The sequence below is a fragment of the Sciurus carolinensis genome, chromosome 2, assembly GCF_902686445.1.
Source record: "Sciurus carolinensis chromosome 2, mSciCar1.2, whole genome shotgun sequence".
Classification (NCBI taxonomy): Eukaryota; Metazoa; Chordata; class Mammalia; order Rodentia; family Sciuridae; genus Sciurus; species Sciurus carolinensis.
The window spans coordinates 29,114,379-29,142,130 of record NC_062214.1 but is presented as its reverse complement, the minus strand read 5'-3'; the positions used below and the strand labels follow the sequence as shown (position 1 = coordinate 29,142,130).

The following is a 27,752-nucleotide window of genomic DNA, read 5'->3' as shown; positions in this document are numbered from 1 at the left end:
TTTAAATCACGTGAATAAAAGTATTTGGATCCATTTTTAAATTTTAATTTTAAGAGCGCTCAGTTTTGATGCAGATAAGACATAACACCAGACAGTACGACATACAAATAACACAAAATCAAAGGCCTTGTAATTTATAGGTGAATGTTCATTGCAATGAAACAGCTGTTTAAAAAACTTCAGTTGAATAAAAAATAGAACTGATCAAAAATAAAATCATTAACCTAGGTATGTAGGATTAAAATTATGAGCTCAAAAATACAGCATTAAAGAAAAAAAAACAAAACAAAACAAGAATCCTGAAGAATAAGTCAGTTTTATGCAGCGGCCCAGGAATTTAAAACGGACACTTTTTTTCTTCTTTTCTTCTTATCTTTAGGTTACCCCCCTTTTCTCCTTGAGACGCTGTAGTCACATTCCAATGTGGCAGGGGGAGGGAGGATCACCCAGGACTTTACTTTTTAACCCCTTTTTTACCTGGTTGAGAAATCAGGTTAGGTTTGAATGCAGAAAATCACAAAACATTATTTTTTACTACTTTTAAGGAATGGAGCTGCTGAGCTCTCTGCCTAGGGGGACCCTCCCCTAAACTGATTTTTCTCTTTGTGCTCTGTTTGTGGTTTTATTTGTACTTTCTCCTTTTTTTTTTTTTTTTTTCCACTGCGCCACTGCATATTTTTGTAAGCTCAACTCTTTTGAGTAACTCTTTTTTTTGTAACGCCTTTTTTTTGTCTTCTAGCTGCTGCCCTATGCCCTCCAATTCCCTTAATGCCTGTTGACTAATTGAACCAGCTTGAGAACACTTTGTTTCTTCACTAATTTTATTTAACTCCATTTCTGAGAGTCCCTCTTCGCTCTCATCAGAATCTGACTGAGTGCTAACAGAGCCCTTTTGTGACTCTTCTTTTACCTTTTCTAACACTTCCTCTCCCTGCGCAACTGCCTTTTGTAAAGCCTCCCGAGGGGAACGTAAACAAGTTCTGACTAATGACCAAACTGCTAACGTCCCTGGGAGCGTTACCGGACAGCGCTTTAAATCTTCCCCCGGGTGTTCCCACTGTGGGATAGTTAACAATCCTTCTTCCAGAAACCAAGGTGAAATCTCCTCTACCTGCTTTAAAAATGCCCAAGCAGTTTGTCTTTAAGGAAGTGCCGTTAGCTTTAAGAATTTCTTTCAAGGGACCTTCCATTCTACATCTAGCAACCTCGTTCCCCATTTTTTGAGGAAACTTTAACCTCTCGTTCCTAGGAACTTTATCGCAATCACAATATTCTCGTCTCTAGGAAACTTCCCTGTCCACTGACAGATCTGGGTGCACACTTTCACGGATCGTTGCTCACCTCACTCACCTCTCCGCGGCACGTAAGATTCCCGGGGTTCAGCACCACTTGTCGCTCTCGCCAGCAAGAACGACCCGGAGACGTGATGGGTGGCAAGCTTCTTTATTAACAGCTGATTCTTCTTTTTATTTCTTCCCCTTTTGGGAAGTTATTGTCACTTATATAGGTTATATCAACTAATTAGAATATTCATGATATGTGGGGAGAAGATAGACGTATATGGGTATAACTTGAAGCACCTAAAAATCACGCAAGAATCATGCAGAGGCCCTGACCAATTACTGAGACTTCCTCAAGGTGAAGTTAGTTGTATACGTGCAGAATAGCAGTTTTTCAACCTCACTGGCAGCTTGCCAGGCGCCATCTTGGCCAGGCTCCACCTAGGGCCAGGGGTCCGGCCGAAACCCCGACAGCTGACTCCATTGCTCTGGGCTTGGGGTGAGGCAGAACATCATGGCAGAATGGTATGGTAGAAGGTCATGGTATAGGAAAGTAGTTCAGGACATGGCACCAGGAACCAGAGATAGGGAGATAGGGAGAGAGAGAGAGAGAGAGAGAGAGAGAGAGAGAGAGAGAGAGAGAGAAAGAGAGAGAGAGAGAGAGAGAGAGAGACAGGGAGACAGGGAGACAGGGCTGTACTTACCAGGGACAAAATATATACCCCTAAGGCACGCCCAAGGGACTTTCCTCCTCCAACCACACCCTACTGGCCTACGGTTACTACCCAGTTAATCTGTATCAGTGGATTAATCCATAACCTAATCATTTCACCTCTGAATGTTCTTGCATTTTTCTCACACCTGACCTTTTGGGGGAAACCTCGTATCCAAACCATAATAGTTCATTTATCTCACCTACTTTTCCCTGATTTATGTTGTTTCTAGGTGTTATCTATATAGTTATCCTAAGCCATGTTACTATGAAACACATTATAATTAAACAAACTCAAATGGGCTGGAGTTGTATCTCAGTGGTAGAGCACTTGCCTAGCACGTGTGAGGCACTGGGTTCAATTCTCAGCACTGCATATAAATAAAATAAATGTTCATTAACAACTAAAAAAATAATAATTAAACTCATACATTAAGTTATATGGTTCTGCTTCATTCATCTGAAATGGGTTAAGTTACTAAAGAATTTTAAATATAACATTCTGGACAATAATCATAAGTTCTACAAATTGTCAGAGACGGTCCAGAGGGCTATGTACCATGAGCGTGTGGTTGGAACTTTGTCCTTTTCCTTCCCACACTTGCAAACGTGAATTTGGCAGTTGTGTGGCTCTTGCATCTAGAGGGTTACCGAGAAGAATAGGATGGTTGTCCCAGGCTTGAGCAGCCAAATCTGGACAAATGTGCACAAATCTCTTCTCTCCTTGTGATTTCTTTAACTTTATGAGTCACTTGTTCTTGCCCTGTTCTCATGAGACTCCACCAGGGTGCGTGCGTTTGAGCTCTCATGCTTGAGCTGTGCTGTGTGGAGTGACCCCTGTGGACTGAGTGGTAAGCACTGCATTTATGCTTCTGAATGAGCTGAAGAGACAGGGAAATCCTTAAGTGTTACGTAAGAGGAAGTTCTGCTAAGTTCATTGATGTATTGCTTTGTGTTGACTTAGTTTTTTCCCTGTCTTTATAGTTTTGACATGTGTCCAAATAATTGCTCAGGCCGAGGAGAATGTAAGACCAGCAACAGTACTGGCAGTGTGGAGTGTGAATGTTCTGAAAACTGGAAAGGTGACTCGTGTGACATTCCTTACTGTACAGACAACTGTGGTTTTCCTCATCGAGGCATCTGCAATTCAAGTGATGTCAGAGGATGCTCCTGCTTCTCTGAGTGGCAGGGTAGGAACTTCTTTCTCTTGTTTTTCTTTCAGTTTCCAAATTGTTCCCAGTTTAGTACATTGTTAGTTGACTTTATTCTTAGCATCTGTACAGTTTATGTTCATCAAATATCAGGAGGCATGTAAGCTTTCTCCTCACTTAATCCAGTTTCTTACAAATCTTTCAATGTCACACATATGTGGTTATGGTCTCCTTAGAATTGTGGAGAGGTTTCACATTGTGTGCGGCTCATTCATGAAAGTTGGAGAACTCGGTCTCAGCCATAAGAGGACATAGCAGAGAACCAAGCTGGGAGATGGGGCAAGAGCTGACGATAATGTCATTTCCCCTAAGACTTTCTCTGAGTTCTGAGCAAATTGCTGTCAGTTGTGCAATGAAAACTTAAAGCAGTCACCTAAAGGCATTATCTGCATAAATAGCTTATTAAAGGAGCTTTAGGGGATTCCTTAAAGGCTAAGGGCAGTTGTCGATTTGATGACTTTATTTATATACCTATTCCTTCCTCAGAACCTTTTCATTTTGAAAGGAAATGTGTTTGTTTAAATGCTTTCGTCTGTCAGGTTTGGTGATACTGAGGAGTTAACGTTTGGAATATTTGTGTACCTTTCATCTTGCAACAGGTGCAGCAGAAACCAGACCTTCCAAGAACAGATTCTGTCTCTTACATCTGTTGAATTCTTTGCTTTACTAGAAGATGGGTAGTTTTTACTATCACTCCCAGGTCTAGTTGTTACATTTTAGGTTTTTCAATTTGAATTAATAATTCCTTTGCATAGTCTTACCCTGAGAACTGTTTACACAGGGTTCTGTTTTGTTTCTTTTTTTTGAAAAAAAAATTAACTTGAACTCAGGGCGCTTAACCACTGAGTCACATCCCCAGCCTTATTTTTATTTTTTATTTTGAGACAGGGTCTCTCTAAGTTTTTAGGGTCTCACTAAATTGCTGAGCCTGTTTTTGAACTTGTTATCCTCCTACCTCAGCCTCCCACGTTGCTAGAATTCTAGGAGTGCACTACCACGCCTGGCTAAAAAAGCCTAACCTGGTTATGGTGAAGTCAACATTAGAAAGGATGTGATTTTGAATTAGGGATTACTCTTTGCCAATACCTTGAGTAAATTAAAAACAGAGATATGTCATATATGCAATGCTTAAGGAAAAACTATGTGTTCTTTTAAAAAATTGTTGCATTTAGGTGATTAAAACTTGAAATGAAGTAAGCTTTCAGGATGCATTTAGTGAAGCTAATTTGTTATGTTTTATTAGGCCCTGGATGTTCAGTTCCTGTGCCAGCTAACCAGTCATTTTGGACTCAAGAGGAATACTCGAACTTAAAGCTGCCCAGAGCGTCTCATAAAGCTGTGGTCAATGGAAACATAATGTGGATTGTTGGAGGATATATGTTCAACCACTCAGATTACAGCATGGTTTTAGCGTAAGTTGTTTTAAACATTTTTGCAGGAAGCTTAGTTTTGCATTTTTTTTCAAATTTATTAACAAGCAAAAAGAAAGATATCATCAATAATTCTACCACTTAAGGAAAATCTCTGGATTTTTTTCCACATTTTAAATTGGTGTATTGTAGTTGTACATAATGAAGGGGTTTTTATTACATATTCATGCATGCTCACAATATAGCTATATAATTAGGTCAGTATTACTCCTCAGCACCTCCCCCCTCCCCTGCCTGGAAATTCTCTGTTAATGAAAAATATTTCTTATAAAAGTATTCCAAACTTTTTCAAATATGTTGAGTTATTGAAGCTGAAATCCAGAAAGAATTTGTTGGCATGCAATAATTTATCTTTTTGAGAGAATTTTCTTGATATTTTGCTTTAGGTACATACAATAGGTTCTATAAATAGGGAATTACTCTCTATTTTAATTGAATGAATAGTTTCATGGAGACTGACTTTCATAAGAAATTTATGAACAATTACTCAGTGATTCTGTGACCATGAAATATTTTCTAGGCCTTTGCTATTAGTGAAAATTGTAAAACACCAGCATCTATTCTTTAAGGTATTCTGGAAATATGGCAGTGGTGACATGGTTTCTGAATCCTCCTAAATAGTCATTAAAACACATAGAACAACTAAATAGCAAAATCAAATATACATGATTGCCAGGTATGCTGGTTCCTGCCTATAATCCCAGGTAGGCAGGAGGCTGAGGTAGGAGGATCTCAAGTGTAAGGCCAGCCTGTGCAACTTATTGAGATCTTGTCTCAAAAAATTAATTAATTAATTAATTAATGGTGGGGATGTAGCTCAGTGGTACAGTATCCCTGGGTCCAATCACCAGTACTGCAAAATCAAACAGAAAACAAAAACAAAAACCCACAAATACAAGAGCAACACCCGTAAGAAAACTTGGTGTGGAGGTTTCTTGACTGTGTGGGGCTGAACCATTGATAACTACAAGCCTTGTGTGGTGTCAGCTTCTGTGCAGAAGTAAGCAGCAGGCAGCAGCGAGAAACCCATAGCATCCAGAATGGAAGTTACTCACTCATGGGCTCAGAAAACCACGTTGAGAGTCACAGCTGGGACTGGGAGATGTTGCATATGCTAGTAGCCAAGTAAACTCAAGGCATCCACAGTAGGATTTGAAGATGCTGGAGCGGTTTGTGCCAGATTTACTCTCAAAATAAAGCAGCCAAAGTTTTCTTCCTTCTTTTTTCTCCCTCCTTCCCTCCCTTCCCTCATCTCTTTCTTTCCCTCTCTCCCCCTTTCTTTCTTAACTGCCCAGGCACAGTTTCTTTGCAGGAGAAATGCTGGGGATAGAATTCATATTGAACAGGACAGGGACAGTGGAGACTAAGTGAGCGAAGGTTGAGATAGCAGTGAGAAAGGAACAGAGCCAGGTGTTCTCACCAGGTGAACTGCCATCTGCGGGAACATTCCATTGCAACAGCAAAGAGTGAGCTCCAGAACTGAGAAAGTAGAACCATCCGACAGCTGACCTCCCCTGTGAAAACGCAAGGAGAAACATTGTTACTTTAAAATATCAAGGGTAAATATCTCATGGAAAGTTCTTACCAGAAAAAGGAGAGTAAGGACTAGAATAAGCCCTTCATACAGGAAAGAATTAAAATGGAAAGTTATAAAACATGAAAATTATAACACATGCTGGGCAAGGTGGCGCACGCCTGTAATCCTGGTGGCTCAGGAGGCTGAGGCAGGGGGATCGAGAGTTCAAAGCCATCCTCAGCAAAAGTGAGGTGCTAAGCAACTCAGGAGACCCTGTCTCTAAATAAAATACAAAACAGGGCTGGGGAATTGGCTCAGTGATCGAGTCCTGAGTTCGATCCCTGGTACCTCCCCCAACCCCCCAAAAGAAAGAAAATTATAACACAATATTACAAAACAAGCTTTCCTGGTTTACAATATGAAAATGATACACAATAGGAAAGAACAATCTAATCAAGAACTATAAAAATTCAGAAATGAAATAATAGAAGTTGAGAATTTTTAAAAAATTTAAAGGTAATTACAGAATTGAAGACAAATCTAAAATGAATAAATGCAGTAAGTAGTGTTTTAGAAATAGAATACGAAAAGAAGAACTTTTTAAAAAAACTTTAAAAGATATAAAGGTCACTTTCCCCTATTTTTTGTTTTAGTGGTAAGTACAGTTAAAAACTGGACTCTGTAAAACAAACATGAGGAAACTCTGAAATTAAGACATTCTCTGATGAAAGAATGCTAAGATAATATGTTTCTAAAATAATGGTAAAGAAAGATCTCTAACCAGAAAGGAAATGAGAAAAGAGGGAATCTCAGAACCTGAGGAAGAGGACAGAAAAGTAAAAGAGCAAAAATGTTGGAAAAATGCCAAAATTTTTCTTTCCTTCTCTTGATTTTTAAAAAATAAATGTAACGGTTGAAACAAATATAACAAAACAAACTTTGCAACTTAGAAGAATAAGTCGCCAAATGTTTGTGAAGGGTATGTGGGAAATGTGCTGAATTGCTGCTCTTGTTTTTAATGGGAATTTTATCCCTATCAGTTGGGCAGGCGTCAGTCTCTGAACTTGTTTCTTCTCTGTAAAATGAGGGGTGGTTGGATGAGGAGTGGAGTTCTTAACATGTAAAGTTCCTTTTCTGGGTTAGTTTTAGCAGTCTTATACCAAAAAAATGATCCCCCACCCCAAAGTCTGAAAATTCGATGGAACTTGCATTACACTTATTTAATGATCTCCCCATAAAACTGGATTTGAAAGCATAGTCCCTGTTTCCTATAAATGCTCTCCTTGGTAAAACAAAAACAAAAAAAAAAAAACAACAACAGCAAAAAACCCCACATTTTAGTGGAAAACAAGCTGTTTCTGAAAGACCACTACTTTCAGTACTAATCATGCTCAATCTCCAGAACGGATATTCTGAATCACCTTGATGTTTTCTTGCTTTTAATCCTGATATCAATGACATCACCTTTCGCCAGCCGTTCAGTCAAGCTAAAATCCTGAAGTTTTCCATTAATTCCCTTCTCTCCTTTGACTACTTAGGTCAAGACCAACAGGTACACTTTCAAAGTGTCTCTCAGTAAAACTTGTCCGGTCTCTGTTCCCACAGTTGCTGTGTTAATTCAAGTCCTTTAATTTCTGATCAGATCCCGGTCATAGTCAAGTGAGGTTATTCTCCCACCAGCTTCTCTTCTTTCTCCATACCATAGACTCAAACTACTTTCTTTGCCTACAGCACTTTTTCCTTAATATGAATTTTAAATCTCCTTGTATTTAAGATTTTTGTGTGTGTGTGTGTATGTGTGTAAACAGATTCAAAGCAGTTTCATGTTTTTCTTTGATAGAATTGTCTGCCAGCATGAGAATAGTACAAATAGTACCTGTAGATCTATAGATTGGTTCCATACAGAGCTTCTTCTGCACATACACCCCTTCCCACTAAGGGAAAGACAGTGATCAGTCTCTGCTCTTTTTGCTGGACAACCCAGAGAAAGCTCCATAGTGTTTCAGGGCTAATCCTGCTCTCCAGTCCACTCTTCCTCAAGCAAATCATTAGTGTGGGTACTTCCTAAACTGTGTCATTATCAAAAACTGCAGCCCCTCCATATGATTGCAATTCTAAGCATTTACATTCCAGTCACTCTCTTCTGTGATAGACACTGTTGGTGCCCAAGTCCCAGTACCCTTACCTGGCTGGTGTACCCAGTCACCAGCTGTTGTGAAAGTTGATTGTTGTCAGCTCACAGCTGTCTCCTTCTCTATAGAATTCTCTTAGCAGATTGGAGCCATCTAACCCAGAAATACCTGGAAGGCAATGTATTTGGGACTCTCCCAGGTATAGCATTGAGAAACCTTGCATCCCAGGAAATTCCTTAGTCCTGAGTAAACTGGCATGGTGGTCACCATAGCCCCAGTCAGTGACTGACTGACATGGATGTTCAAGAGTCAGACTCTATTTCTATGTGGGAAGACTGTGGTGCCATTCTGGATCCAGAGCTCCCCTTGAGTTCATGCTAAAACCAGATTTCAGCTGAGATTACATTTACCTAGCCTTTCCTTCCCCTGTATCTTGATTATCTCAGTCCTGACATGCTTATCCAGAGAGTATTCCCTTGTTTAGTCACTTGCTGACGAATCTTATTACAGGCTCTCTTTGCAGGGAACCAGACCTGAGACACTTTCCAAGCTTTTTGAATTTTCTTTCAGTACCCTACCTCCAACCATCTTTGACCCTCAGAAGGGTCCATAATCCATTGATTCTGTCTTTTTCTCTTCCATTCTCCTATTCTACTCTTATACCTCCTTTTCACATTTCAAATCTCCACAGCCTTTTTCTCCTATTTTTCTGACCTAATGGCTTTGCTTTGTTTCAGTTTTGAAAGATAAAGCTCTTCAGAAAAGGATTTGCCCACCACAACATTGACCCTTCACCACTGCACTGATTTATTCTTTCTTCTGGTTCTGTAGACCAGTGGTTGTCAGTAGAAGTTCTGGGGGATAATGGAGATGTTCTGTGTTTACTGTCATGTCACCAACCACGTGTGGTTATTAAGCACTTGGAATGTGACTGAGTAGCTTAATTTTTTATTGCCCATTCTTAGTCCTTATCATGTTGGATATTGAACCAATGTTTTGTCACATTTATCTTGATTTTTTTATCTATTTATTTATTCCTGCTTAGACTCTTGAGCTGGTTCCTCTTCATCTGACTGCTTTCTGAATGCTGGTGCACCCCAGGGGTTGGTCTGCCTCTGAATGCTGGTGCACCCCAGGAGTTGGTCTATATTCACTCTCTTGGTGATCTCATGTGATATCTTGGCCTTAACGCTGGTGATTCCCAAATTTATACCTGCAGCTTAGACTTTTCACCTGAATCCATATCTCCTGTTCTTTACTTAACATCTCAATCTTTTGTATTTATATGAATAAAGAACTCAGCATGTCCAAAACTGATAATTCTCTCCTGCCTGCTTTTCCTCCAGATTTCCCCATCTCAGTTAATGAGCACGCCATCCTTCTGTTTGCTTCATCCATAAATCTTGAACTCATGCTTGACTTACTGTTTTTTCCCACCCCATATTGGTATGAGTATCAGTTGCCTCTTACTGCATAACAAGTTACCATAAACTTTGCATCTTGAAACTGCTCACTTTTCTTATTTGACAATTTCCATTGGTCGGGAGTTTGATTCTGTGCACTCAGGGTATCAGCTGTTCTGCATTCTCATCTACACAAGGAAGATTGACCCCCAAGCTTACTCAGGTTGCTGCCAGAATCAGTTTACTGTGGTTGTAAAGCTGAGGATTCCAGCTTCCTGCTGACTGTCAGGTAAAAGCTGCCCTCAACTCATAGAGGCTACCTTTAGCTCCAAGAGGCTACAATCCATTCCGTGTCACTTGAACCTCACTGATGTGGCTGCTTATTCATCAGGCCATAAGAAGAGTCTTGTCTGACTGCTAGCAGGGTGGATCAGAGAAATGACATCCCACCATCTTTGCCATATTGTTTATTTAGAAGCAAATCAGTAATCCTATTTACTCTGAAAGGGAGGTGATTGTATAGCTGGATGTAAACACCAGGAGGCAGGGATTATGGGGGACAACAATAATGTCAACAACTCTTCCTAGTGCTGCCTTGAAAATTACCTCAAGTCTAACCACTTGTATTTCTTGTGCTGCCACCATGAAATAAAAAGGTAAAATTAAACTTGTGAAAGTGATTGTTCCTTCCACTGTCATGCTTGATATTTATGTTGCCATTTATGTCATTTTACCCTTGCATCTGACATCCTTCACTTCTCTTGCAGCAAGAAATCTGGGAGTCGCTTTGATCTCCCTCCCTTCACCTTTTTGTGCCATAGCCTCATCTCAAGCTCCATCAACTCTCAATCTAACATCATCTTTGTTCTTTTACATGCCCAGGCTGCCATCATCTACCTGGTCCTCAGCAGTGGATTCCTGTCAAATGTGTATGCTTCCATTTCTTCCTGTTAATCTGCTTTCTACAGATGAATTGGGGTGATATTTTAAAAGTATAAATCATGTCATTAATCCCTTCTTACAACCCACTGATGCCCTCCCTTTACCCTTAATGATCCCACAGGATCCGACCACAGTTGCCCTTCCTAGGCTCAGTTTGTTTTTCTTCTGTCTTCATTCTCTGTGTTGCCCCACCAACCTTTTCACCCAAAGCTCATCTTAAGCATCCTTCATGGGACTTTGCATTTGCCATTTCCTGATATTATACCTCTGGGCTAGTTTCTTCTCACCCATTAGAGCTCAGTTTAATTGTCCCACAGAGAGATCTTCTCTGATCATCCAGTGCAGGCAAGTTATTCTCTGCTGTTCTTTTTCACAGTTCTCATTTCCTTTATAGCAATATTGATTATTTTCAATTGTATTTGTGCCCATTATTTTGTGCTCTCATTTTCTGCTTTTTCCAGTTGAGTTCTCCAAGGACCTTGTTTCCTCCCTCAACTCAGGGCTTAGCTCATAGAAGGGACTCAAATAAATATTTACCAAATACATTAGGGAGCAAGTAAATCATTTATTTCCCTCACAAATATTTTTCCTCGGTATATTATTGTCACATAATGCTTTTATTTGCCTGGTGTACCTTGTGAATCATTTGCTCTTTAGTTTGTAACATTGTTTTCTACTTGTACTTGATGAAAATATGACTTTTACAGCTTTAGATATTTGGTATAAATATTAATATAGTTTCAAATAATGTTTTATCAACTTCCATGGAAAGTAAGTACCGTGATTCATTTTAATAATAGTGTTTCTGAAACTTCAATTGTAAATTATATAGTCATTTATACTCTCAAATAAACATATTCTGGGAATTGCTCTTACTCTCTATTTTTCCTATGACCCTTTTGTCCCAAATCTTTTAAGTTGTATTGAAAAAGCATTGTCTGTTTTATGTCTCCCAATGTTCTTCTTGCAAAATAAGGGCTTGGTCTACTGAGTTAAGATTGCCAGTTGAAATATCATTACTTATTTCCTTTCCTTGAGCAAACAAAAATTTTTTTAAAAGTTAAAAATTGAGCAACAGGTCAGGTATGGTGGCACACACCTGTAATTCCAGTGACTTGGAAGGATGAGGCAGGAAGAGCATAAGTTTGAGGCCAGCCTCAGCAACTTAATGAGAACTTGTCTCAAAATAAAAAAGATTTAAAAGTCTGGGGGTCTAACTCAGTGGTAGAGCATGCCTGGGTTTAACTCTAGTACCAAATAAGTAAATAAGTAAATAAATAAATAAATAAAAATTGAGCAACAAGTAACCAAGTAAGGAAAGGAGTATCACCTTATCCAGTGAACTTTAATTCATTTCGTTCCATTGACCCAGATGAGGAAAACATATTAAAAATTTAAATATAGTGTATAATTATCTAATGATAATATAATTTGCAATATACTGATTATAATGTGATAATATTAATAAATATAATAACATATAAGTTCTAAATTATGATTTCCAACCTATTTTAATACATCTGTGTCAATTTCACTGAAACACTCACAGAATTAAAAACTTGGGACTTAATGGATTAGAATAGACTCAGGAGAACTTCAAGGGTGACCACTTCTGTACCTCACAGAAGTCATACTGGACAATATGAGAATTGTCCCCAATAGCCCAGAAGTCAGGGCTTCTATTTCAATAGCGATACGCACTGGGGTAGGGCATTTGAACAAGCTCTCAGAGAGTCTGAGTATTTTATTCTAACACAGTGTACAACCATTAATTCAAGTTCCAAACATTTCCTTGACTTTAGAAAAGTTATATTTATCCATCAGAAAAGTGGATGGAATGTAAAGTGCCAGATAAAGTAGGATTGCAATGCTATAAGCTTGTCTAAGAAACAGAACCGAGAAACCACCCATACTTTGCATGTAAAATGTCTGGAGAGCTATGTCTAAGAACAAAAAAGATGAAAGAAATGACATTATACTAATGCAAATGTTCTATGATGAAAAAGTGAAGAGGAACATAGAATTTAGCATGTAAATTCTGATAAGAACCCATCATCTTAAGAAGTCACTTCAAGGAGATTACTTTCAAATGTTTTGTGCTACAGATCCGCTTAACTTAGAATTTGATTCAGAAAAACAAGCCAAAAGACAAGAAGATAATATTGTAAGATATGGGATCAAAGTCATGTACAACCACAAGAATGGGAAGGCATACTCCATGAACGTATAATATATCAAAATGCATTCCACTGTCATGAATAACTAAAAAGAACAAATTAAAAAAGAATGAGAGATTATAGATCAATTAGAAAACAGATTACAGATCAATTGGGAAAAATAAATCAATTAGATTCAACAAAACCTAGAATGAAATCAAATGACTGACAAATTGAGATAATTTCAGTGAATGCAAATGAAAAAGTTGAAGAAAATTATTGAAAAGTAAAAGCACATGACAGGCAGGAAGTCACTGAGGAAAAGAGTAATGAACAGAATAAATGGATGGAAGTATAATAAGGTGTTTCAGAAAAATTTTAGTTTCTCAATGAGAAAACCTGATTTAATCAAATTGTTGAACTTTTAGAAAAAAAAGGACAAGTTATTGTTTGGGAAGTTTCAGGTAGTTCTGTGCTTCCTGTTGGCTGGGGTCAGGTCCTATCTCTACAGAACCTTTGCTGTGGTCTTTGGGGCTCCCAGATACTGTTATGGAAGTTTCTGTGGAAGATACCCACTTGTCCAGGACTTAGAACTAGTTGTTGAAGATTCTGTTATCTTGGACTTGGCTCCCAGAAGGAAAAGAATTTATTCAGTCCTTGGAATTTCTTATATTTCATCCATATGCTTCTAGTTTTATATTTGCTTCTCTTTTGTAAAAAAAAAAAATGTAAGAATCTTCTAGGAGTTCACCTTAGTTATATTATAGGTACCTGCATGTCTCTGACAAGCTTTGGCCTGGCAGATCGGCAGAGGAGAAGCAAAATACTTTAAAATGTAGACTCAGCGCCGTTTGTGCCACTTGAGAGAGATGTGGATGGGAGCATCTAGGGACTTATTCTGTGCTTCCTGTGTTTATTTCTTTTCTCTTAAATTTACACACAAATAATGTGTATGTTTGTGGTTGGAAGCCTTGGAAATCCTTAGGAAACACCTTCCATAACCAGAATTCTACAAAGGAGTAACAGTGGTATTCAGTGCGTCTTGAAAAAACATTTTTCTGAATGAATTTGCATCACTTCTACTGTGAGAAAATATAGTCTTGTTTCTTAAAAAAATAGGGAGAGGTAGTAAGAATGTGTGTGTGTGAGATAGAGAGAGAGTGAGAGAGAAGAAGAGAAGAAGAGGAAGAAGGAGGAAGAGTAAGGACGAGAGAATGAGAATGATGGAGAATTCTTCAGGCTTCCTGACAGAAAAGCAAACCACATAAAAGGAGGGAAAATCAAGCTGGCCTCAGACTTCTCCATGGCAACATTCAAACCCAGCAATGTTGAAGGCAGTAGCCATCTGCAAGCCTGGAAAGAAAGGACAGGGCCACCGACATTATACCCAGCCAAGATGCCATTCACCTGTGAAGCTAGCATGCAGATGTTCTTAACATGAAGGAACTCAGGCAAAGTAGTGTACATGTGTGCTGCTTTTACAAAACATCACTTGACAGTGGTGTTTATGTTAATTATGTATTGAAGAGCTTGAGATGGAAAAGTTGTGATAAGTGGACTGTGAAGATTACCTCAGCTTAAGTACAGGTTCAGTAGCAAATACCTATTGCATTATGATTATGGAATGGAATATGAATGAATGAAGGTGGACAGGGTGTGAATTATACAACAGAACTTAGAAGAAGAAATGGGATTGGAGATGTGAATTTTGAGGTTTTCAACTTTTGAAGCTGAAAGTTAGCAGATCCTGTCCAAAAGTAAATTATGTATAATTTTGAAACTTAAGTGAATAACTCTAGTTAATATGAGGAACAATTTATTTAATAAAACTAAAATAATAATTAGCTACTTAATAACTAATTATTAAATTAACCCTAAAACCTAAATTTTCCTTGGTTTTTAAAAATGTGGGTTGTTCCAAAAATATACAAAATAATAACCAACACAAATTTATGTGCTATTCACATTAATAGATATTGCCATTTTGTTACATTTGCTTCAGCTCATGTATAAACTATGTAAAGCAAAAGAAAAGGTATAAAGAAAAATTAATGAATATAGTGCATTCATGTCTCAGGTTAAAAGATAAAAATATTGCTAATACATTTAAAACTCTTGCATGCTCCTCCAAAATCCCAAAGAAAATCAGTATCCTGATTTTAGTTTCAGTTGTTCACATACATTTCTTTATGCTTTAAAAATACATAAAAATGTTAATAAATTTTCCATTATTAGTCTTTCTAAAACAGTATTCTGCATTTTGTTTGAGTATATCTCTTATTCTGTGTAATTACTCAATTATATAGATATACAGTAGTTTGTTAATACATTAGTAATTGATGGACTTTTTTTTGTCGCTATTATGTTGTGATAAAGATTTCTTACATTTTCTTGTTGCATATGATAATTTTTTTACCATTTTTTAAAACTTGGGTTATTCATGTAAACTCTTCTAGAAAAGACACATTTACTCAAGGTATAACAAAAGCACTGGTTTTCCTTTGGTTTCTTTTTTTCTATTCTATAAAAATTAAAATCAATACTTTTAAAGTATCATCTAAGGTATTTTCTCTGTATAAATTTATTTTGTAAATCTATTGATCTGTGTATATGCATAGAAAATGTCTGGGATGATGGCTTATTACAGTTAACAATATTCTTTTCTAGGGGGGAGTCATGTTTTAAACTTTTAGTTCTTTTTTTTTGCATTGGTGATATTCTTCATAATGAACATGTATGATTTTTATAATAGCAATAAGTATTTTTCTCAAATACTGAGCGTGATGGCAATTCAATAACATGAATCAGTATAACTTCCAGAGCAAGAGTATAAATTATTTTCTTTTTGGCATTTCAAAGGTCTTTATGTAGATTTACAGTATAATTGAAATGCTCTTATGGTATCCTGGCTTTTGTGAAAGTAGGATTATAAAATCAATTAGATTTTTATAATTTTTTAGGTTTAAACATTTTCGAGTAATATTCTTTTACATAATGAATATTCTATTTTTGGTTTCTTATTGTAAAATGATGAAAAAGTTATTATAATAAACTCAGCTTAAGTCCCTTTAGTATGAGGCAACCTTCAAATGATTTTGATTATAGAGGAGATTCCAGAAGAGGCATTAGAAGCTTTCAGCAGACTTTTATTTCCTTCTTGCCCCAGTGTTGCGTAGTCCACCTCCCCTTCCTGATTTCTCAGGTGCCTAGTGGGCCCAGGTGTCAGGAGTGTTTGCCATGGTAGCAGGTGCCTCCCTCTGTCCTTGGTAGATTTAATGAGCATCTCAAAACTGAATTGTTTCAAATAAAAGAGTACAAGATATTGTGTTTTGTCATTTGGATAAAACTATGATGTTTGTTTTATAGGTATGATCTTGCTTCTAGGGAATGGCTTCCACTAAACCATTCTGTGAACAATGTGGTTGTTAGATATGGTCATTCTTTGGCTTTATATAAGGTAAAAATACCTCCACTCTGTACTAAGCAAGAGACGGGACTCTTCCTCAGTTAATTTATGTATTATGCAGTTGAAGAGCTATTGAATGTTGTTTTTTTAATTGGGGCAGACTCTCTCTTGGGGTTGGGGTTATAAGATTGACTAAGTTGTAAGTGGAAATTGAAGTTGCAACTTTCTGAACCCAAGAGGTTTTAATGAATCAAACCATACTGAGGTATTACTGATTATGGTTCCAAGTGGTTAAAACTGTAGATTAAAAAGTATCAATTAGCATTTATGCCCATTCCAGGTTTGGCTAAGAATTGCCAAGTCACTCAATAATAATTTTCATCTCCTTGTTTTTGGAGGTATGTGGTGGGATGAGGCAACTTTATTTTTCCAAGTCATTTTATTCTGTAAAAGATCTCTTGTGAGGAAGTCCAAGAAAATGACAGTTTTAGAGATATACAGTATGACTGGTTTATTTTGTTCCTTTCTGCATCCTCTTCCTAATTATTCATTGAATGGTCCATTAATAAGTTGAGAATAATGTTGAGGTTTTGAACTGGTTATTTTCTGTTCTCAGATTTGAATTTTTAATGTTCTTTTTAATCCCGTTTACAATTTTCCCTTTAGGATAAAATTTACATGTATGGAGGAAAAATTGATTCAACAGGCAATGTGACCAATGAGTTGAGAGTGTTTCATATTCATAATGAATCTTGGGTATTGTTGACCCCAAAGGCAAAGGAGCAGTATGCAGTGGTTGGGCACTCAGCACATATTGTTACACTGAAAACTGGCCGGGTGGTCATGCTGGTCATCTTTGGTCACTGCCCACTCTATGGATATATAAACAATGTTCAGGAATATGACTTGGGTAGGTATATTTTTTTCCAATGGACATGTTTTAAACTTCAACTTAAAAACCTCTCCCTTTATTGTTAGGATGTGAGAAAAGCTAACCTTGATGCAGTCCTTCATCTTGAAATGCAGATAACATGGATGTATGACCAGTAAAATTCAGGTTACTAATGCCCCTTTGTAGTATGTATGTGCTATTGTCAATTTGCAAGGAGCCAAAGAAGGCACTGAATATTTTGGGTGCCTTCTAAAATAAATAAAAATAGTTGTAAGCAACACATATTATGAAAAAGTTTGGATGACCCTTTAGTGGTTGGTTTAATGAAATGTGAATTTCCCTTAATATGTAATCTTTCCTTTGGTTAAATTTTATTTTATCTGTTACTGTGCAGTGGGAGTATCAGCCATAATTGACCTTTTGAGATATCAGGTTTATAAAGTACACACGTGTACTGATTACTAAAGGTCATAGGGAATTAAATTCTCACTTGAGGGGAATCTGAGTCTTTTATTTAAAAAAATGTTTTTAAACTTTTGCATTTATAGCCAATTTATTCTTTATTTTCTCTTTTCAAGCTTTTTGTTTATTCATATTTTTATTGGTTCTTCTTAGTTATACATAAAATATACATAGAATTCATTTTGATATAATTATACAAACATGTAATATATCTTATTCTAATTAGGACCCCATTCTTATGGATGTACATGATTGTAGGATTCACTGTGATATATTCATATATATACATAGGAAAATTATTTTGGATTCATACCACTGTCTTTCCTTTTCCTATCCACCCCCTCTTCTCTTCATATCCTTTGTCTAATTTACTGAATATCCATTCTTCTCCTCTCCCCGCTTATTGTGGGTCAGCTTCCACATATCAGCAGAAACATTCTACCTTTGGCTTTTGGGGAATGGCTTATTTCACTTAGCATGATAGTCTCCAGATCGATCCATTTACTTGCATATGTCATGAAGCCTTTTTCTTTATGACTGAGTAATACTTTATTGTGTATTATAACACATTTTCTTTATCCATTCATCTGATGAAGGGCACTATGTTGGTTCCATAACTTAGCTATTGTGAATTGGGCTTCTATAAACATTAATGTGGCTGGAATCTGCATTTATAGCCAATTTATTCTTTGTTGTCTCTTTTCAAGCTTTTAAATTTAATGAAATTCTTTTCATGTATAATATGTTAGAACATCAGTACATTTAACAGACTGGAGTTTGACCATATGACTTTTTTTTTACAAGTTTTAGGTGGATTTTTTAAAAGATAAAAACATAAAATTAGTTTGCATCAGTTCCCCCCAAATCCCTTCCTTCCCCATCCTTGAGCTATTTTGATGTTGAGTATTAGAGAAGAGGAATCTGCATGCCTTTGACTGTTTTTCCCTTTCCAGATAAGAACACCTGGAGTATTTTGCACACCCAGGGTGCCCTTGTGCAAGGGGGTTATGGCCACAGCAGTGTTTATGATCACAGGACCAAAGCCCTGTACGTCCACGGTGGTTATAAAGCTTTCAGTGCCAATAAATACCGGCTGGCAGATGACCTCTACAGATACGACGTGGACACCCAGATGTGGTGGGTGCTTTTTCTTGAGCTTTTGCTTTGAAGTCTGAATTCTCTAGAGGCACACTTGTTGGGAAACTATATTTGCTATATTTTTTTGTTCTCAGGCCTGGTGGATAATTCTGTTCAGCATTGTATATAAAGAAATTAGGAAAAAGCATAGGGTAATAAATTAGCTGGTATATATTTTGTTGCATTATCCTACAATTCTATAATATGATGGTTAGAAACTACTTGGCATTTTTGGGTTGATTTTCAGTTTTCATACACTGAACACACCTGTAAAATTTTTTTTTTCCTTCAGAATCCTAAGGAATAAAGTATAAGTTGAGTTTGTACACTTATTTATAATTAAGTAGACTATATCCTTTTTTTTTTTTTTTTTCCTTTGGTGGTGTTTGAGATGGAACTCAGGGCCTCACACATGCTAGGCAAGTGCTCTGCTACTGAGCTGTTCCTCCAGTAAGACATATCCATTTTGAACCTTGTCTTGATGATCAAAGTGTCACCCTTGGGGGCATCATTCAAAACAATCATCAAGTAGGATGCTGTTCCTAATCGATAGAGCTCTCCTCACGCTGAACTACTGATCAGCCTATAAAATGTATGTTCATTTTAACAAATGTAAAACTAATTTGAGTTATGAAATAATGTAATTTTTAAAGCAATGTTTCCCCCTTTTTTGTATTTCCTCACATATTTGAGACTGTGCCCATTAATATGGTTTTACATTCAGCCTGTCATAAAAATCATCATTTTTGGTAACTTTCTAATACTCCATCTTGTGAATCTACTGATCTGTGTGACTGGAACTTTTGATTTCTAGCTTTTATCTTGTTAGTAAAGTATTGTGCATAGGTGTCTCTCTGTGTTTCATATGATTTCTACCCAGAAAGTGGAATTATAGTGTCAGAAGTTATGAACATTTGAAGGGTCTTGATATCTTTTGCCAAAATTCTCATAGGATTTTCTATGTTTGTTGAGAGAGTTACTTACATGTAAGGAAAATTCCGCAAGAATTTGCATTTGGGTTTGAAGCTAATAAAATGGCTATGTTTGCATTAGCAGATAGATAACTGTTCTTTAAAAACTAACCTTATATTTGTTATTTTTAAATAAACTCAAAGGACCATTCTTAAGGACAGCCAGTTTTCCCGTTACTTGCACACAGCTGTGATAGTGAGTGGAACCATGCTGGTGTTTGGAGGAAATACACACAACGACACATCCATGAGTCATGGTGCCAAATGCTTCTCTTCAGATTTCATGGCTTATGACATTGGTAAGCTTCCCAGAGCCATTTTTCTCTTCAGAAATGTTTTTGTATGTAAGAAACATTTAAAAAGAAACTGAAAATATCACTAGTTCAAAACTGTCAGGTCACTTGAAAGAGGTCCAAATGGTAATTTTGTATTTATTTGACTAAGGTTATATGTTTATTAAAAAAACATTACTTCTACATTCAGTTCTTTTGGAAATCATTCTTGTTAATTGCTTTAATGTTAATTTTCAAGGATGAGTTGAGATATCTGTTCTTTACTTTGCGAGCCTTGAGCATATTTAAATGCTGTGGTGAAGGCCAAAGGTGGATATGGAGTCCCAAAGGAGAGGGGAATCTTGTTGAATCAAGAAAAGGACCTTTGAGATGAGAGAAGAGGAAGGGATCCTGCCATGCTGGTTTGGGGGAAGGAAGCAAGGTGGGAAGGCAGGAAGCGGGGGCAGTTATGGCCTCTGTACTCCATGTTGAGGAAGATGGGGTGGAGACTGGTAAGAGAAAGCCATGCAGATTGTGGTCAAGGTTGAAGAAGTTCTCCTTAGGTAGTGTCCCAGAGAGTGAGGCAGTGAGCACTTGGGTGGTGTGATACAGGAGCACCCTTGGTGTTCAGTCAGAGGGAAGTTGCTAGCATAGGTCAGGACAAAGGAAGTTCAATAGATCTAGGAGATCGAGGAAAGGGCTTTAAAATTTTACAATAAAGTTTAATTTTTAAAATTTTAATTTTCTACTTACATTTTTCTACGTAGTTACTAAGTTTGGACAAATCAATATGGGGAGGAGTAGAAAATAATTGTGGAACTCACATATTATACTCATGTAAGCTTTGTAGAATATAAAATTTGCTTAAGTTAGAAAACATTCTGGTGAGCTAGGGATGTAGTCCAGTGATACTATGCTTGCCTATCGTGTGCAAGGCCATGGGTTGGATCCCCAGCACGGCAAAAACCAAAACCAAAACCAGATCATTCTGGGGTATAAATTTGATAGACTTGAGTGATATCATGTGTGTCAGATGCTAATTGGAATTGCCATGTGACCCATCTTTCTTTTGTAACTACTGCTCCACTGCTGCTGGTTTTTACTCAGCAATCACAGCGTGACTAATAGAGTTGAGAGGTAGGTTTTACAAGGCTGTGTGTGTGTTAGTTTTCTTGAAGACTCAATTTCTGTTGATTATGAATGACAGTCCTCTCTGAAACATGTTTTTCTTTCTTCTAGCTTGTGACCGCTGGTTAGTGCTTCCCAGACCTAGTCTCCACCATGATGTCAACAGATTTGGCCATTCTGCAGTCTTATATAACAGGTAATTGGAGAAGTGCTTGCTTCTTTTCTCTTATGCTTGAGATGGAATCGAAATAAAATATGAAGATGTGAAAGTGGACTAGAATTATTTGCAGGATTCCCTCATCCCATTAGTTTTTCACAGAGTATGAATTTCCTGATTGGTGTTTAAAGTATTTGATGTGACTATGAATTGCTTCAGATGCCATGTTTATTTATCTAGTATTGTTAGCACACAGGCACATGCTATGTTTGGTGGCATCTGAATGAATGGGCAACAAAAAGGCTACATGTGTATTACTATATTAGGTCTGTGATTCTTTTTGGTACTTAGGTTATTGAGTTTCAAGTAGCTGTATCTGAACAGTAAGGAGAGATTTAAAAAAAAAGCAGAGGGCCCTTTAGGTGAGAGATAAAGCAGGGAACAGAGATGGGGAGGTTGTAGAGCTTGATATAGGGCCAGTCTGTAGTCCTTGGATGATCTGAAGTCTACACTCCATTTCACTGCCTTGCTGAAAAACGCCTATGTCAGCTACACCTCATAAATATATATAGATATGTGTTTGTATGTGTATACATATAGATATTCAGAAATATTTTGATTACCTTGTTATTTTGAAGTATTATATTCCATCTCAAAGCTTTCTAGCAAATGCCTCTTGAGGTTTTCCCTTGGAAAGCAGTGGGAACTTGGGTATCACCTTGCCTGTGGCTACGTGTTCCCGGCTGTCCTCATCTTGGCATTCCTGGTGTTTTCCTGTTGCAGTGTTTGGCACACAATAGGTATTTGCTAAATGTCAGCTGTCAGTACAGTAATGATAACTATCAAGTAGACAAATCTTCTATTAAAATCTTCTTGGGTTTTGTGCAAACTCAGCAGAGTTGACCACTTACCATAAAATGTAGTTTAAATCAATTCAAATTTGGAATGGTTTACCTGAGTTATAATGTTATTTTTATTCTTGTGAAATTCCAGTGGTATGTTTGAGCCTGATGTGTAAGTGTATCTGATTGTGGAACAGGCTTGGCTGGGGCAAGGGATGATGAGGGAGGCTGTGTACTAGAAGGCTATGGTTTCAGATTAATTTTAGGGACTTATGTGCTGAAAGAGAAACTTTCACCTTTCTTGTGTGTTGCTCTGCAACTCTGAGTTGGCTTTGCCTGATTTAGTTGTTCTGAGTGTGGTATTGATTAATCATTATTAATCTTTTGTTGTTGTTGTTGGAGCCCATGGCTTTGTGTATGGTAGATAACTGCACCACCATGGACTACATTCCCAGACCTCTTGATCTCTTTTTAAGTTTGCTGTTCTTTCCTCTGCCAGTTCAGATCTGTTACTGAGTACTTTTTTTTTCTTATTGTATTTTCAACTCAAGAATTTCCAATTATTCTTTATAATGTATGTCTCTTTATTGCTATTCTCTGTTAAGTCATTGATGTTATGCTTTCATTTAATTCTTTAGACAGTTTCTTTTAGTTCCTTAAATATATAATAGCTGTTTTGAAGCCTTGTTCTCCTGAATTCAACATGTAGACCCCCTCAGAGATGGTTTTTATTGACTTTTTCCTCTGTATTTGCCACTTGTTTTTCTTTTTTTTTTCTTTCTTTCTTTTTTTTTTTTTTTTTTTTTTTTGCAGTGCTGGGGATCGAACCCAGGGCCTTGTGCTTGCAAGACAAGCACTCTACCAGCTGAGCTATCTCCCCAGCCCTGCCACTTGTTTTTCTTTGTTTGCATATTTTATAACTTTTTGTTGAAAATGGAACATCTTAAATAATATATTGTAATAAGTCTGGATTCCTCCACCATCATCACTGGGAGTTGTCGCTATTTATTTAGGACTTTGTATATTTTAATTCTCTCCCTTCCACAATGTGCCATTGCTGATTTTTCTGCTCAGTTGTTTTTTTCTTGTTTTTAATTTAAGCCTGACTTCTTCTGGATTGCCACTAGATTGGTGTAGTTTAGGGTTCAGCCAACGATTACTCAATGTTTATGCTTAAACACTTGCAGCCATTAAGTCTCCACTATTTACTGTTGGGTTACTTGTGATTTGGGGGAATGCATTCAAAGTTTTGGAAGTTTATAAATCTGATCTAACTTTTACTTTTTTGCATTCTTAAGGCCTGACATTCAGCCAGGTGGGAGTGGATAGCTAGGGCTGCCTTCTCTGTTATCTTCTGCATGTTATTGAAGCCTTATGTAGACACACAATCACTAGGCCACTAGAGAAGTGAAATTTTATTAAAGTGCACTACAATTGAAGTAGTGTAGAAGACATAAAAGATAAATAGAAAGGAGAGAAGAGGGATGGCAAGAGAATCTGTAGCTTAAATATAAAAGTCCCATGGATGGAGTTACTAATCCTTTTATTTCCCAGGTCTTCCTGGTCTGTCACTCCCAAATTCTTAAGAAATCTATAAATCTTAAAGTTCTGCCATTTCCCTCATCTATGAAAACTGCCTTGCTTTAAGGCTTATGTGCACAGACAGTTAACTTATGCAGTGTCTTTCTAGATTAGACAACACAAAGGGAGATGTAGTTTAAATATATCATTTGGGCACATTCCAGACCTTACCCGCTAATCAGAGAAAACAGGATCAACCTAGAAGATCCTGAAAGAGACCAGACCACTGTAAGTGTCTTGAGATCCATCATCAAAGAATTGAGTTCCCCAGGCTCCTGTACCTTCCCATGCCCACAATCCACAAAGTTTCCTTTAAAAGAAGGAGCTGAGACCCCACAAAAGCATGTCTTACTCTGGCAAAACACACACTCTGAGAATGTGTACCTTCACTTTCTGTAATAAGCTTCCTTCTTGGCTACTGAGACTTCATTCATCCCCAAGTTCTTTTCTGCAACAAGTCAAGAACATAGAAGGTCTGAGTAGAGGTCTGATCTGCCTCTGGAAATACCTTCTCAAACCCCCATATGGTAACATGATCACCATGTCCCTGAGGGAGATTTGGACTTGATTTAGAAGTCATAAAACCTTGATGTGAGACTTTTGGAGAACTTTCAATTCTGAGACTTCTCTCACTGAAAGACATCTAAAAGGTATACAGTAAAGATACAACAAGATAATGAGGAAAGAGTGGGCAGAAACTAGATAAGATTCTTTTTCTCCCCAAAAGATGTTAAAACTTTTTGTTGTAAAAATTTGAATGATATAAAGAAGTAGAGAGAATAGTATAATTAAGCCCCAGGTGCCCCTTACTCAGTTTTAGCAGTCATTAACCTCTGACCACCCTAAGCCAGTTCAGATTACTTTTCTAGCACAATAGAATTTCACAAGTAAATATTTCATTGGGTGCAGTGATGCATGCCTGTAATCCCAGCGACTCAGGAGACTGAGGCCGGAAGATAGGGAGTTCAAAGCCAGCCTCAGCAAAAGCAAAGCACTAAGCAACTCAGTGAGACCCTATCTCTAAATAAATATTACAAAATAGAACTGGGATGTGGCTCAGTGGTCGAGTGCCCCTGAGTTCAACCTCCAGTACCCTCCCCCAGAAAAAAGTAAATATTTCAGATTACAGTTGGTTTTCATTATTCACAGCGGTTATGTTCTATAAAGTCCTGCATACAGTGAAATTGGTGAATATTGACTCTCTGCTCCTAGAGGACATTTAGGTTTCTGCAAGCCTCTCATCACATTTTCCTAAATCAGTCAGTACATTAACTGAAAGCACCCAGAAACCACTCTGGACGCGGGAACTCATGCAAGAGATTTTGCTAAGCAGACAGGCAGTGTCTGCCCACAGGATGAGAGAGAAAAAAATGAGAGAGAGAGAGAGAGAGAGAAGGAGAGAAAAAGAGAGTAAGAAGGTATGCGCAAGTGCATGGGAGAGAGAATGGTGGTGGAGCTATTCTTAAGTAGTGGAATTTCTTGGGCTAATAACAATGGGCCAATGACTGCCAAGAATGTTTGCAGGCTGAGGAGCGGACCAATGGCTGGCTAGGATGTTCACAGACTGATGATCTGGGTTGTAAAATGGTTTGTGTGGGAGGGGCCAGAATACCGGCAGCAGCCGATGCCAATATTAACCCTGTTCAATGTGTGTTTCTCTTTAAACACAGCATATTGTTGATTTCTTACCATTGAGCTCATGGCCACCAGCACTTTGACTCAGGCCTAAACAAAGTTTATCTAACACACATATTTCCTCCACAAAGGCACATCACAGCTTAGAACAGGAGACAGTGCTTGAGCACCATACCAGGGGCCATTGTAAACAATGAAATCACCAGCATAAAGCACAAAAATGCAGGAAGGGGACACTAAGTAAACCGTGAAAGGGACGCTTGTTACAGTAGGAGAGCTGAGGCAAGAAGTCAGAGCACTGCCTTGTCTGACCTGAGCTGGGAACGTGTATGTTTGTCAACTCAAATGTTCCACCACTCTGCATGCACTTGCCTGCAACTGACCATGAAGTACTGCAAAGTATTGATTTTGAAGTTAGAAATAAGTATTAGCATGAGGAAAATTAACAAATACAGAATCTGCAAATAAGGAGAATTGTCTCCCTTTTGTTAAAGGCTTAAAAACGGCCACTACACACATCATATTTTTAAAGTTAATCATAATCTGTTAACATCATTCAATGTCCATTCTATGTTTCCAAGATGTCTCATACTTTTTATGAAGTTTTATTTGTTCCAATCAGCATCTAAACAAGATCTGTGTGTTTTATAAAATGTATTTTAATTTCTCTTAATCTACATGTTCCCCACCTGTGATGTTTCCCTTTATTGCTAGAGACTGAGTTGTGTGTCCTGTAGAGTTTCTTATAGTCAAGATTTTGAGGCTTGTATCCACATGCTTTCAAATACATATTGTTATTGTAGTGACTCCCCTCCTCAACCAATAATCTTTTTTTTTCTTTTTCTTTTTCCAATACATCTTAATTAAGCTTCTCCAGAGACCCTCACCATAATTGTTACTGTTAACAGAATATCGGCAAAGATTTCTGCAAAAGAGCTCAGTGTGGTTAGAACTTCCTATTTCCTGTTGCTCTGTCTTGCAAAAGCTAAGTTTAACTGCAGACTTGATGATGTTACTCCTGCTTTTGTGGTAAAACATGTAAAACCTTTGACTGTTCTAAAAACTGAGACAAAAAGCACTTTCTGAGAACTCAAAGGAAAAAAATTACTTTTATGTAAACTCCTGCAAAAATGTAAACTTCCAAGCCCCCCTCCATCCCCCACCAGTGGTTGTAAAGTTCAAAGAATTTCTAGACTCGTGGTCCAAAGAGTTTCAGGCAATAGTCCCTCTGGACCCTGTAGCCAATAAACCTGCTTCATGCTAATTCCTCAGGTGTCCAGCCTCATCTGACCTACATCAGTATCTCTCCTGAACCTCCTGCAAATTAGTGCAGTCAGTTTCACTTCAGGATTATGGCAAGATCACTTCATAAGTGATTGTTTCTCTTTATTTACCAATTTTCAAAAATAGTGAACTGATTTCTTTGCATTGTCCACACATGACAAATGAAGTTTCATCTTTGAGGTCAGGAGGTATTTGTCATTATGAACTCGAGGATTTAAAAATAATCATGTGTTTCAGTCCATTGTAATTCCTCTTTTAAAAATGATTGTTTATGTTTTTATCAGAGCATTATAGTCACACATAATAGTAGGGTTCGTTTTGACATTCATAAATGCATATAACATAATTTGCCCCACTTTGATCCTCCCTTCCCAATCCCCTTCTTCTACTCTACTGTTCTTCCTTCTAGTTTATCTGGTTTTTTTTTTATTGGTGCATCATAGTTACATAGAAAAGTGAAATTCATTGTGGTATATTCATGTATGCACACAGCATAATTTGGTCAATTTTTTTTTTTTTTTTTTTTTTTTTTTTGCGGTGCTGGGGATTGAACCCAGGGCCTTGTGCTTGCGAGGCAAGCACTCTACCAACTGAGCTATATCCCCAGCCCAATTTGGTCAATTTCATTCTGAAGTTCCTCCCCTTTTCTATCCCTCCTCCCTCCTCATCAATTCCCTTCCTTTACTCCATTGCTCACCCTTCTGTTTTCATGAAGTCTGCCTTTTTTATTCCTTACTTCTCTCTAGCTTCCACAAATGAGAGAACACATTCAACCCTTGTCTTTCTGAGTCTGGTTTATTTCACTTGGCATGATGTTTCCATGTTGTCATTTATCACTAAATAACATAATTTCATTCTTCTATCTGACTGACTGAAATTCAATTGTGTAGATATACCATGTTTTCTTTATACATTTGTCTGTTGACAGACATCTAGGCTGGTTCCATAACTTGGCTATGGTGAATTGTAGTTCTTATTAAGTTCCAAACATCTCCCCTCTGCAGCCAGTAAGCATCTCTTCATGGTAGCTCTTCAGTCTTTCTGATACTACTCTAGTCTTTCTTTCTGGTATAAGAAGATCTTACAGATTTCACTTATTCAGATGTGACATTAGATTTTTTTCTAAAAGGTTCTACTTTGGGGTGGTGTAAAGGTTAATTGGGGTCCATATATAAGGGTTAAGGGGAGAGCTAATAAAGAGGC

At 37.5% G+C, this 27,752-nt stretch overlaps 1 protein-coding gene across 1 annotated transcript in view; it reads left to right on the top strand.

The window, feature by feature from the left end:
* LOC124977466 (attractin-like) overlaps positions 1-27,752 on the top strand; it is a 94,194-nt gene that overhangs the window by 16,835 nt on the left and 49,607 nt on the right. Inside the window, 7 exon segments of the mRNA XM_047541025.1 lie at positions 2,977-3,182; positions 4,447-4,615; positions 16,149-16,239; positions 16,855-17,098; positions 18,496-18,679; positions 19,795-19,949; positions 21,162-21,246. Coding sequence (XP_047396981.1) covers positions 2,977-3,182; positions 4,447-4,615; positions 16,149-16,239; positions 16,855-17,098; positions 18,496-18,679; positions 19,795-19,949; positions 21,162-21,246 — 1,134 coding nt within the window.